The following is a 13,706-nucleotide window of genomic DNA, read 5'->3' on the forward strand; positions in this document are numbered from 1 at the left end:
AATAAAAAGATTACATCTAGTCTGCGCAATACACAGTAAGTGCAGTGCTGGCAACTCTCACAATAATTGTTTCTCTTAAAACTCCATCTTCTGGAATCAGTGTATTATGAGAAAATCATAGCTTTCATTTTTAAAAGGCAGGGTTTTTTCCACTCTTCTGTTTACAGAAGAGAGATAGTGTATTTGAGTCCTTCAGGCTCAAAATCTGAATGCAAATAAAACCAAGTCAAAATTATTTTCATAATGGTGTTGATGATGGTAAATTTTGGAGAACCTGGAGAAATAATCAGATTTTAGGGGCTTAAGGATGTTATGTTTGACAGGCAGAACCAAAGTGGAGCAAGATGAGGTGACTTTCTTCAATGGCAGGAGATATTTTGATAATATTTGATCTCTACTGTGATGTGACCTCGTAGGTTAATCTGATACTTACTTTAATTTGACCACATTAGTCTAATACAAATTCAAGTAAATTAAAGTGAATTTCAAGTCTCATCCTTTCTCTGGTTTATCTCCAATGTACTGTATCATACCAGTGTAAAGGACCTCATTATTTTTAGAGCTTGGGGGTAAAATTAGTTCAGTTTTCTGACATGCTATTTGAATCAAAAGAAGTTCTTTCACCTGCCTTCACTTAAAATGCACCCTATCCTCAAAGATTAAAACCAGTAAAAGCAGTCCCTCCATCTTCTTTCACCTCCCAGTCTACATTTCGTCTGGACCCAGTCCTTGGAAGCTACAAATACAAGCCCTCCAAACACTGCTTATATGGTTGATCTTCATGCTGCAGTTCAAAATGATTACTCACTGAAATATGAGCTATTGCTATATGGTGTTTAATGCTTACACTGAAACCGTGGAATATTAATCTTAAATTCATAGACATTCAGGTGTCCAGAGTTAACTCCTTTTGAAGTCCAAAGGAGATCCTTCGCCATCTTTGGTGATAATTGCCTTAAATTACAAAGGAACAAAACCCATCCCTCTCTCCCCTATGTAACTAAATCCATGGCATTATTGAGGTATACTGAGCTTTCAGATATAAATTGTTTCATGATAATGATTGCTTTCATGGTATTAAATATTTATCTCTGGAAAATATCTTCTAAAAACAATTTTATATTTCCTATTTTAACTGCTTGTGTGAATTAGATATATGCTCTGTTTTTTAACTAATCCAATGTCTTTTCTGTCTAATGCTCTTAAATGTCTTGTTCTGACTTCCTAAGGACAGTGGGTAATAAGGTGAGGGCATTTAAACTTATCTGTTGTTTTTCTTACTGCAACATTATTTGTGTCTTTATTTTAGCCTTCTGCCTGTTATCCAATCATTCCTTTATTTAGTAATGTGCAATCCATCAAACCCATTCCCAAATGTAACGTGCTGTGAGTATTTTGCAACACTTGACATGTGAAAAATCTGGCATATTGGTGAAATGTCTTCAGAAATGTCTTTGAACCTTCCCCTCTAGCCTTTTTTTTTTTTTAACTGCACACCTAGAAATTTGTTTCCCATAATGCTGTTCTTCTGTAACCTACCTCACTGTGATCTTTACACGTGGCTACAAGAACAGGCCTCTAACCTTCACTGCTCTTCTTCCATACGGCATGGAGCTGTTGTACAAGAAGAGAGCACAAGCTCTCTTCTGAGTAACAACAGTTGTTTCTACTCTTGTCACTAAATCTTCTGTGGCCAAGGATTTGGAAATCAGCTTTCTCAGTGTGGCCTCATAAATTCTAGGTATCATCATTCAAGTTAGAAGTAATATAATAGTTATTGCATCTGAATTGACTCCTTGGGGACGTATGAAGCTACAGTACTGCTTTCATTAACTGATGTTAAAAGTGAGAGCAACCATTACTCCCTCAGAAATTCTTGCTAGCATTTGTCAATTATAATGTGCATAAAAATCACAGGCTGGCAGGAAAAAACTCAAAGTTTGTTTACATGAAACTGTTCTTGGGAGCAAGATGATACTGCATGCACAGATTTGTGATCACTCTAATACAGCCCACTGTGTCCAGAGACTTTTGCCTGTCTTGCTACATGTTTTGTCTGTCAGTCAATCAGTCTGTTTCAGTTTGTTTGAGAGATTTCCCCATGCTTTTACAAGTACATAATGAGTATAAAAAGTAAATCGAGCCTGTATTTCCCCACAGCAAGAATCCTGATACAGCAATGGGAGCGCCGTTAAGAAAAAAGAAGCTATTGCAGTGGGCTTACATTCCTATAGATAGACTATATTGTGTACTTAGAAGATTCCATAAGTTCTAGTGAAGCAAATTGTTTGATTTGTTAGATCATCACCTTCTTAATGCAGGGCAGAGATGGAACAAATTAGAGCACTCTGCTATGGTCCTTCAGGATGCTGATAATATGTTACAGTAGTTTTGCACTGATGCTCCGTCCCTGTTTTATTACATGCCAACATTTCTGGCCAACCACTGCTCGTAACAATGAGCCTTAAGCATGGAAAGTACTTAAATTCTTTAGCCACAAGTCTAATTAAAAAAAAAAAACAAAAAAAAACCAAACAACAAAACACAACAAATTCCAGTGTTGTTGGAATTTTGTTTATTTGTTTGTTTGCTGCAAGCCTAGCATCGTAAATCAGACCTCTTAAAGTAACTGAATTCTGAGCTGGTTTGTTGATCTACATTCAGGTACAGTGCATACCCAACAGGACTGTACATACATACATTCTCTTAGATTGTGTGAAGTGATATAATTCCCAGTTATGGGAATAACTGAGATAGATGAATGGCTCACATAGGTATAATATATACTGTCAGCAAGATATTAAAGTGGATGTTAGTACTGAGTTTTGCAATGACATCCATTGCAATTAAAGTCAGTATTGTAAAAAGCCTCCTAATGAAAAATCACTGACATCATTTAACATTAAACTCTTCCTTACATTTAGCTTTCCTTGGCTCCACTTAGATCTATATTTGTCTCAACAAATTAACATTGTCTGCTTAATCCTCACATTCTTGTGTTGCTTCTTTCACTCCAACAGACATCTCAGCCAAGCCCTGGTGGTCAGTCTACATGCAGCAACGAACAGTCCCCCATCAGCAACTATTCCAACAATGGGATCGAGCTTACTCTGACTGGTGGCAGTAGTGTAGGAGACCTCAGTGTCATCGATGAAACCCCAATCATGGACTCTACCATTTCCACAGCCACCACAGCACTTGGCTTACAGGCCAGGAGGAATATGACAGGGACCAAATGGATGGAGCAAGTGAAATTAGAAAGGTTGAAACAAGTTAATGGAATGCTTCCAAGACTGAACCCCGTTCCACCTTCCAAAGCCCCCACCTTGCCGCCTCTCATAGGAAATGGTAAGATCTGTGTAACAGAAGCCATGACTCTTTTTATCCTTAAATTCCTTGGTTGCAATACTTGCCCCAGAATTGCAGCACTGGGGAAAGACTGGCACAGCTAATGGAATTCATCACCTGTGAGAATCATCCATAAACTGATCTTTTTTTTTTTGTTCATTTTGTTCTGTATTTTGCTTATCATTGCAAACCTTACTACTCACCTTGAGGGAAGACTGATAGTCTTGTGTTATATAGCAGCAGGACAGTAAACTTACCATGATTTAAATACACCCTGTAGTAAAAGGTTTGCACCCAAGATCAGTTTATTTTTAGGCAAGGCAGATGAATTAAATATCTACCAGTTGATTGTATGGAATTCTTTCAGATGAGACATAAACAGTGTATCAAATGCATTGATACATTGGGCTTCCATTTAAATAAATGGCTTCCTTGAATGCAATTAATTTTAGGTGTAGATGCCACTGCTACAAAATGTAGATATTTATGAATGGGAGCAAGAAGAGACTTAAGCCCAAGGACCAATATCTGTTTTTGTATGAGACGGTGCTTATCCCTTGGTTGCCAAAACACGTGTTCCTGCTGTCTGTACATTGCCTACAGCGTACCTGTAGGTGTCTGCACTCCACCCAGCAGTGACTGCCCAGGTTTTCTGAAACACATTCTGTCAGAAGAAACTATGTAAAATTAAGAAATGTACTCTGTTTACTTAAAAAGAAAACAAAACAAGGAAACCAGCAAAGATGTTTTGCAGTTGTTATGAGTTATTTCAAGAAGTCTTAGAAATGACCTTGAATAGCTTCCAATTTGTGTATTTTGCCATTCCCATGCAAATGCCTGTTCAATTATATTTTGCCTATAAAAAGCTTTCTTATGACTGTGTCCTTCTGGCACATCAGTAAGCATAGCTGCACTGCAGACTAGGCGGCTACAGCAGCTGATGACAGTTTGTGGCTACGGCCTATAAATTTTGTGCTGGGATTCACACTGAAATGTTACCATTGAGTCTCTGAATTAGCTTTTAACCTAGGGATACAGTTTTTGTCCCTACTTACTTAAATAAGGAGTGCTGCTATGATTAGTTATGATGATGTAGGCATTCTCTCTCTACTCTCTGCTTTCCTTACTGTAGTATTTTTTTATTATTTTTTTTTCTTTCTTGTACTAGTTTCTGGTAATACATGTTTGTTTATCTGTGAATTTTACCTCCAGGTACCAAGTCAAACAGCAGCTGCAATGTAGGAGGATCCATGACTATTCTGCCAAACAGGAACGAACTTTCAAGTACAGACATCACTGTGTTGAACGTGCTAAACAGGAGGGACAGCAATACAAGCACAATCAGTTCAGCCTACTTGAGCAGCCGCAGGTCTTCCGGAATCTCACCTTGCTTCTCCAGCCGGAGGTCCAGTGATGCCTCTCAGGCTGAGGGAAGACCACAAAATGTGAGCGTTGCGGACTCCTATGACCCCATTTCAACAGATGCTTCTCGGCGCTCCAGTGAAGCAAGCCAATGTGATGACCTGCCGAGTCTTCTCAGCCTCACCCCAGCCCAGCAATACAGGCTGAAAGCTAAATATGCAGCAGCTACTGGTGGACCCCCACCAACTCCACTGCCTAATATGGAGAGGATGAGCCTTAAAACAAGGATGGCACTCTTGGGTGACTGCAGGGAGTCTGGAGTATCTCCACTGCCTCCAGTGAATGCCCCTCGAAGAAGTAGTGATGGTGGGGCAAATGGTTACAGCAGGAGGCATCTTCTATCTCATGATGCTCTAGGAAATGGGACCAGGAGAGCCAGCGATCCGGTAAGAATGGTCTCCGATAGCCAGTCTGTTCCTAGAGTCCAACATTTCAACAGTCTTAATAGCTTTAACTCTCCTGCTTTGCCTCCATCCATGGAAAAACGCAACCGTGTTCTTCAGAACTGTACCCGTTCTGAGGGTGGCCTTTTCCGTGGCTTCAGTTCCCCCTGTCCTCCAAGCATCAGTGAGAATGTCACCCTGGAGGCTGCTGTGATGGAAGCAGGTGGCAGTTTGAATGATGAGGATCTCCTGCCAGATGATGTGGTTCAGTACCTGAATTCGCAGAACCAGGGCATGTACGACCACTTGTTGAACAATGTCCTAGACAGCAACAAAATGCAACACAGTGTGGTTTTAGGAAACAACAATCCTAGCAGCTTTGACCGAGCCCCTCCAGCAAGCAGTCAGCCTGCAGGCTCAGAGGCAAGCAAGAGCGACTTACCCATTCAGTGGAATGAAGTAAGCTCAGGAAGTTCTGAATTATCTCCTACAAAACTGAAATGTAGTCAGCGCTCAGCAGGGCAGCAAGCTAGAGCCTTTGAACTGTATAACAACATGATGGTTCAGCAGCAGAACTTGCAGAGAAGCAATGTCCCCCAGCAAAATGGGTATCAGAGCTCTAAAGTCACCCTGTACCTTGTAGTGTAAGTAGATATTTACAAATGTGATTATTATTCATGAATTACTCTTTNCAGAGCCTGATGGAAAACAGTGGTTCCTATATTTTGCAGCAGAACACAGGCCTTGGCAACGGAGCCAGTAGTTCTTTCAGCATGCAGCCCAATAAGCCTTACAGTGAAAGCATCAGCAGGCAACCGATGATTTCTGGGGCAATGGACAATTCCTGTGGCGTGACAGTTCAAGGGCAGAAGCTAAGAAGCAGCAACATGCCTGCGAGTGGGAACCAGCAAAATCCTGGTCATCCCATCACATCCAGTGGTCAAGCCACTGATATGGCAGATGGTATGCAGAACAGGAACATGATGGGACAGGAATATTTGGAAAACCAACTGATTGGAGATGGCATTCATTACCAGGGAGTGAATCAGTCTGGTCCAATGATGCTAGGGCAGGTTAGTCCTACCTCACAAAGCAGCCTCTATCAAGGGCCGCAGAGTTGTCCACCAGTATTTCATACCATTGGTAACCAGTCTTCAGGTTTGTCAGTGGCCAAGAGTTACCAGCCATGTGCTAATTACAGTGGCAACAGACGGCAAAATGTGTTGAGGAACAACCTGACACAACAGCAAGGACATGTAAGTGATGACAACCAGACGTGCAGGGTAAACACCATTAAGATGGAGATGCAAGGTCAATCACAGCAGTTCTGCTCTAATATGCAGAATTACTCTGGTCAGTTATATGACCAACCCATGGGCTTTAGCCACCAAGCTATGAAAACAGGTTCTTCTTTCTTTGTTTCAGAAGCTAACTGCCTGCTGCAGGAGACTGCTACTGCAAACTCCTCTGAGCTTCTTTCCCCAGGGGCTAACCAAGTATCAAGCACGGTTGACAGCCTTGACAACAATAGCCTAGAGGGTGTGCAGATTGATTTTGATGCTATCATTGATGATGGAGACCATGTCAGCTTAATTTCAGGAGCCCTGAGCCCAAGCATCATTCAGAATCTCTCCCGCAATTCCTCACGCCTCACAACTCCCCGAGCGTCTCTTACATTCCCAGCTGTGCCTGTAAGCACAACCAACATGGCTATTGGGGACATGAGTTCTTTGTTGACCTCACTTGCAGAAGAAAGCAAGTTTCTTGCTGTTATGCAATAGACATGGGAAAAAAAAAAAAAAAAGAAAAAGAAAAAGAAAAAAAAAAGCCCACTTAGGAGATAACAGATGAAAAAAAGACTCATATTTTTTAGTTGTGTATGTATTTTAGCAGTCTCATCTCACCTAAATGGGATGTGTTTCAAGTATATTCCTTTTATGGAATAAGGACTCTGAAAACCCTAAAGTGTTCTAGGGAGAAACTGTCTTCCATTTCAGTTTCGAATCAGTATTGCTACACCCATTCCCTCACCTCTCACCTGCCTCTCTCTCTCTTCCTCCCTTTTTGAGTGTCTATATGCTTCCTTTTTCTTCTCTTTTTTTTTTTTTTTTTTTTTTAAATTGTAAACCAATGTAAACGTGTGAAGTGCATGTTTTTGTTTCGTTTTTTTTCTTGAAAGAAAGTTCTGATGGAACAGCTTAATTTTCTGTTATTCAAAAGAAACTTGACTTTGTAAAACTGTTGCAACTATTTCCCTACACATAAAGGCACAAAATAACCATGCAGGATATAAATCAAGTGTACAGCGAGGAAATCCTCTCTGGATGCATTGAATACATCACACTGAGGTGGACAACCAATTTGAGAATGCACTGCCACATAACCCCTAAGCTGAAGTTCCAGACTTAATGAGCACAAGAAAGGTTCAAGCAAGTAAGAAATAGAAACCTCCCAGCCCTTTGATACCTAACAAATGTTTAAGATTTTGGTAAATACACTGATAGATGTCACTGCCTTGCATAAGGATACAGAGATTGTATTATGTGTGTGTTCCAGAGGAGACAGAGGACAAGAAAGCTTTTCTTAGTATTAACTCTTGTTTTATTTGAAGTATTTAGTATTCTGTTTTTCATCTTATTTATTTGAATGACTGGATAGTGAAATTATATGAAAGTTTGGTGATTTGGACAGTCTGTAATCCTTTCTTTGCATACCACATTGGTGGAGAGATGATCAGGCTCTTATAATGGATTATTTCATACAATGAAATAATGACACACCAGTATTCCAGGCTGGAAACTCTTTTATTTTCCTTTTTTTTTATTTTTTCTTACAGTAACTATTCCTTTGCCAGAAGAATTGTCTTGCACATTCCTTTTAACACATACAGTTTTGTTAGATGGATTGTATGTTTTACAGTAGGTAAATGCCTGTTGACATGCCACATGGTTACAGATCCAAAAGCAACGTGGTCTTGGCGTGTTAAACCAGTAGCAAACAGACTAGCCAAGTAAATTAAAGTGATTACAAGCAACCCAATAGTCTTAAATGTTTTTTTCTAGTGTATCCAAGCTTCACAAAATTGAAAGATTGAAGCTGTCATTTAAAGTAGCAAAGAAACAACCCAAACAGCAAGTTGGTCTGGTAGCCTATCAAAACATAAAAATATTAACCCAGTCACTGTAAGCTTGGTGACAGCAATGTGCATTTCAGCTTGAGGCAGATCAGTGAGTCAATGCCTAGGCTCAGTTACACCAGCAAAAATTGGACCCATCACACTGTGGGTCATCTCTATTAACTCCTGATATTAAAATGCTGTTAAGGAGATGCGAATGGTGCCGACACTTACAGTGGTGGGTCTGATGCTTGTGGGGAACTAACTGATGTAGATGTGTGATGAAGAGAGATGATTGGTCCATTTTGGACTACAAGTACATTTTAGCCAAATCAGAATTAAGAATAGAACTAGAAGATGATACCTAAAGCTCAGAATGCCATAGCACAATTTTTGTTGTTTTTTGTTTGTTTTTTACTGTAGAAAAGGATGAAATACCAGCTTGTTCAGGGCATGGCATTTGAGGAATGTGAAGGAATACATCCTAGGTGGAGCTTTCTGATAACATCAGTCTTTTATCAGCTGTTACAAGCAGATGAAGAAGCTGTAAATCTCAAAGAAAACATATGAATCCTTTGCTGAGGCTGTATTTGGGCTTATAACAGAACATATTAAATGTGAGCTGGGATGTCAGGGATCAAGACAAATGTAAATAAAAAGATTTCCTCAATATCCTACAACTTTTATCAGCATCCTGCTCCTGTCTTACTCCTCATCTTTAGTAAGCATTTCTTCTCTTGTCTGCATTACGCACATGTACTTCCTCCCTATGTGCTCTTTGCCCGTGGCTAGTTCCCCTCTTGACTTTCCTGCCCATTATCAGCTCAGACAGCCCTTCTGTAGTGGTCTCCAGCCTTCAGAAGGAAGTGTGTAGAGCTTATCAAGTTAGCTGGTTTGGATTGAGGGATGCTTCTGCTACACTTCACCTTGCGATGCAATTATATTAATAGCTCATGCTCCTACTGAGAAAGAGCATTAGGAAAGGCTGTGTGGATACCAGGTGGAAGTATTTCAAGTGGTTCATGGTAACCAGTGGCTGGCTGTTCAATAAGCCATCAATTATACACTTATAAAGAGTTTCAACAGGGAGACTTATGACCAGCCTGGGAAGAGGTGGTTTAGGAGAGAAGCCTTTTATTATTGCAGAGTGAATACATTAAAAAAAAAAAAATTAAAAAAAAAAAAAGAAGAAGAATTTTTTTAAACTCAGCTTTCCAGTTTATAATTGTATTTGTTTGTTCAGTTGAATCTGGGAAAGATGTGATTCATCAGAGCTTAGGAGAATCTGTTCACATTGCTTAAGACTAAAAGGGACAGAGTATCTGATTTGCCTTCTTTCCTGGACTTGACAAGCCTTTGTCACTCACTTAGCCATGTTTCAGGCCAACATTTTGGCCTAAACCACATGTTCCAGAAAGTCATTCAGTTTTGATTTGGGGATAACAAAGGAACAGAGACTCCACTATGTCTCTGGAGAGTTTCTTCAAATAGTTTATCATTTTCACCACTGAAGCATACGTGCCTCACTTCCTACATAGACATATCACTTCTCAGCTTTTACTATCCTATCATATTTTCCTTTTTGATGCTAAAGAACCTGATCTGTTGACATCTGTGGAGGTACATTGTAGCCCAGCTATCTTCATTTTTGGTTTTGTTTTGATGAGGTAGAGTGGGCTCTTAGAACATGGCACTGTAAGGCTGGACACTAACAGTAAGTTGGTGACCAACTTCTGGATGTGTGATAGCTTGGGGAAAATTCCACCAGCATCACAAGTTTACTAGCACCCTCCTGGTCTTCCACTCACAGAGTCTAAGCTTGCTTTTGTGTGTATCATCATAGTATCATAGTATCGTGCGGGTTGGAAGGGGAGTGTTCAGTGCATTTGGCTGTTGGAAGCACACCACTCACCCTAAAGTACTAGAAAATGCAGGAGTTTTTGTGATTTTCTCCTGCTGTTTTTTTTAAAGCATTGCAGTGGTCACAGCCTGATTTTAAATCCCCCTTTCTCCTAATGGCTCTTTGAGGATCCTCCAGATCCATTACTGTTGGCCTTGGGCACATCTGCCTCGCTCACATTTGTACAGACTTTTTTACTTTCCACAAATCTGGAGTCACCTGTGAGAGTTCATCCTACCATAAGGTAGCCTGGGTGGATGAAAGGTATTTTTGTAGACAAGTCAGTGGGCTTCCAGCAGGGCTTTTGCTGGTAAGTACGATGGCCTAGTATGTCCACACAGCAGATAATCTTACTCTCTCCTTGGAGAACGGTCCCAGATGACGCATGTATTGAAACCCTGGCTTGCTTGATTGCTTCCAGTCATTTCCTCCTTCCCCTCCCTCTCTTGATGACGTAGCTGGTTAGCTCGCCCACACATGTTGCACAGTGGCTTGTCCTTCTGAACAACAGTGTTTATATTCTCACAATGTATGTGCCTTATTTTGTGTTATCCATTAACAGAGAGGGACCAAGATATGTTGACAAATTTTCACAATGAGGCTGTATTTGCCTTTCAGCTGATAGCACATGCCACTGTTAGTAGTGTCTGAAGTGTCTTGTAAACCTCTGATATTCACGTGTTGTTGTCCTCTGATTGATAGAATGTCTCCTACTGAAAAGTTACTGTTGTCAGTCCTACAGATGTGTAAGATAAAAGTATGTTCATTTTTTAACTTTTTAGTTGTTTTGTTGTTTGTTTGTTTGTTTGTTTTAAATAAAGCTTGTAATCCTTTTTTTTTCCCTTTTCTATTTTTTTTTTTATTATTTTTAATAGTGTAAATACATTTACATACAGTAGGAATAGTGTTTGGCTGTAACAGGCCTTAGTGGTCTTCATTTGATAAACATGCAGTTATGATATGATATTTCTCGAGCCTTAGGTTGATCTGAAGGGTCTGTAGCACTGTGTACATATAAACTGTACTTCTGCTTTCAGAACCACTTAGTTTTTTTGTAACAAAGATAAAAATGTTTCTTACAATGTCAATAAAAACACAGAAGCCTTTGTACTTAAGTTCTTATAGCTTTCACCTTTTAAAATATCTCTTTGGAGGAGGGTTGGGTTGGTTTTTGATTTCACTGGACAGGTTGGTTGCTATCAGCATATATCAGTTTCACTCATGTCCACTCACCAGCTTATTGCTTTGTTTCATTCACATTTTAAATACTGATAAGGAGTCAAGACCTCTTTAAAGAAAAACCTTGGGGGATGGGGGGCAAATGGGGGGAGTCATGGGGATGCTGGATGAAACTGCAGTGTCACAAAGATAACATTTTGAAAGGAGGGGAGGAACCAATGTGATTAACCTTCAGCTATGGGCATTTCAGAGGTCAAAGCCAAGCTTTGTTAAGAGTCCATCCTGCTATATGGAGGCTGCTTTTTCTTACCTCATTTACCAGACATCTCTGCCGAAGCTTTGGCCACCAAGGTAGAAGCACAGGAGTGGGGAAGTCTGACTGGGTTAGTCTGTATGTGGTGACTCTGGTGGATCATTAGGTGGCCTTGAGAATGCTTAAATGCAGTATTCTTCAAAGCAAAGATCTTGGACTGATCTAATGAGTGTTCCTGTTAAGTATAGCAGTCATGTGGGCTTGTATGTAATGTGCATCCAGAGCAATCAAGGTCAAGTTAGTTGATGCAAACACTACAGAAGAAGTTGTAGGGCTGCTTCACTGTAAAGTGATCAAGACAATCTCATTTCAAGATTTCTGTTTCAATACAGCCTTGGAGCAATTCTCAGAGTGAAGGAGCGCCTGTGGCAGGACTGGGATATCATAGCAGCCACTCTGCCTCCTCTCATGTGCTGCCAGCCAAAATCCGCCCAGCTCCAGGATCAGCTTAAGGGTTGGGGTCTTTCTCCACCAGTATGGTGTCCTGGTGAGCGCTGGTTACGCCCAGTTGCAGGATCAGCCAGCCACCATCCCCCTCCGCTATCCCTCTGCATCCTGTCCTGCTGTGGCCAAACAGGGCACGCCTTGGGCACGGACATGACAGAGCAGCAGTAGGCTGTGACATCTGGAATGCTAAAACAGTAAAGACTTGCCCATGTGTGTGCAGAAGGAGCTGTGACTTGACATGGTGTGGTTCAGCATTGTGCCCTGTCCTCAGTAAGCTAAGTTACAGCAGGACAGTCTTAGTCTGTAACATCCGGAGTTAGTGGATGCTGTTGACCTTCAGTTAGTTAGTGTGTTGGTGCCAAAGCTGTGAATTATTTAATTGAATTTATTAAATGGTTTCTTACTTCAGAGGAGCACCGCTGTGTTAAATATCCTAAACAGATAATGTGAAGTTAATACACCTAAACACCAAAAAAAAAAACAAACCACAACACTAATTTCAGTAACATGGAGCTCAGACCTGCCAGGGTCATGGACAGAGCAGTGAGGAAGTGGCAGGAGGAGCTGAAGGTGCTACTGAGGTTGCCTGGTTGGCTGTAAGCTATGGTGCCACAGGGTGAGCCAATGTCATTTTTTCCTTAATGTTTGTGGCCTCGACTATGCAATCTTCATACATTTTTTTCAAGGGGGGATAATGGGAAGGAGACTGCTTGTTCTCTGCATGCTGAAACATGAGCTATTTGTGTGAGGAACATAGTTTTGTTACATGATTAGTGGAATGGGAGCCCCTAGGCACCACTTCCCAGTACAAACAACCAATAATAATAACTCATACTAAAGTCGTCTCCTATTTAACAACCTGGGCCTCTTTCCATCCAAGGAAGCAAATAACCCAGTTGTGTTTCCACTGCTCTTGTTCCCACTGCCTGTGCCCATTTTCCCTCTCTGACTTCAGACTAGCCCAGTGGCTGTCCCAGGTAAAAAAAAAAAAAAAAAAAAAAAAAAAAAAAAAAAGCAGATTTAAGCCAGAGAGGGGGAAGAAATGGCATTTAATAGGAGCGCTTGTACCTGGTGTCTACCTGCACATGTGCCCCCACACTGACACTCTGCCAGACTCCTTGCATGGGGTTCAGCTCCATGGTTGTGACAGTGTCTCATGGCAGTTAGAGCAAGGAGTGGTGGGCAGATGAGAAGGGAATGAAATGGAAACAGGATTTGCAATCAGCAGTTGGCTGAACCACTCCAGCCTTGCCAGAAGCACTAGGACAGCCAGGTCTGCAGGGCTGCCTCTAAGCCACTGTGCCCTACAGAAAAATACTGCTAATGTTTCCTTGACCAGCGCAAGACAGAAAAGACAAGTAACTTGGACAGCAACATGAAAGAGTGGCAAAAATCTGGAAGGCAGAGGGAGAGAGAATAAAAAACAAGAGGGTGGAAATCTCTGAGTGATAGAAGACAGCTCCAGATGAATATGAGCTGAGAAAAGGCTAGAGATAGAAACAGCAGTGCTAATTAGACAGGCTGGACAACCCCCATGCTGCTGTGCTTCAACATGTTCCACCACCCTCAGCCTCGTACCACTGGCCCTGTGGTAGAGAT

At 41.0% G+C, this 13,706-nt stretch overlaps 1 protein-coding gene across 5 annotated transcripts in view; it reads left to right on the top strand.

Moving 5' to 3' along the window:
* GLI3 (GLI family zinc finger 3) overlaps positions 1-11,283 on the top strand; it is a 197,900-nt gene extending 186,617 nt beyond the window's left edge. For all 5 annotated transcript variants that reach the window (XM_015854996.2, XM_015855000.2, XM_015854997.2 and 2 more), the window contains 3 exons: positions 3,021-3,348; positions 4,561-5,765; positions 5,846-11,283. In XM_015854996.2, the coding sequence (XP_015710482.1) occupies positions 3,021-3,348; positions 4,561-5,765; positions 5,846-6,934 (2,622 nt within the window). In that variant the 3' untranslated portion in view covers positions 6,935-11,283. The remainder of the gene's footprint in view (positions 1-3,020; positions 3,349-4,560; positions 5,766-5,845) is intronic.
* The last annotated feature ends 2,423 nt before the right edge of the window (positions 11,284-13,706 follow it).

The sequence above is a fragment of the Coturnix japonica genome, chromosome 2 (assembly GCF_001577835.2).
Source record: "Coturnix japonica isolate 7356 chromosome 2, Coturnix japonica 2.1, whole genome shotgun sequence".
Lineage (NCBI taxonomy): Eukaryota > Metazoa > Chordata > Aves > Galliformes > Phasianidae > Coturnix > Coturnix japonica.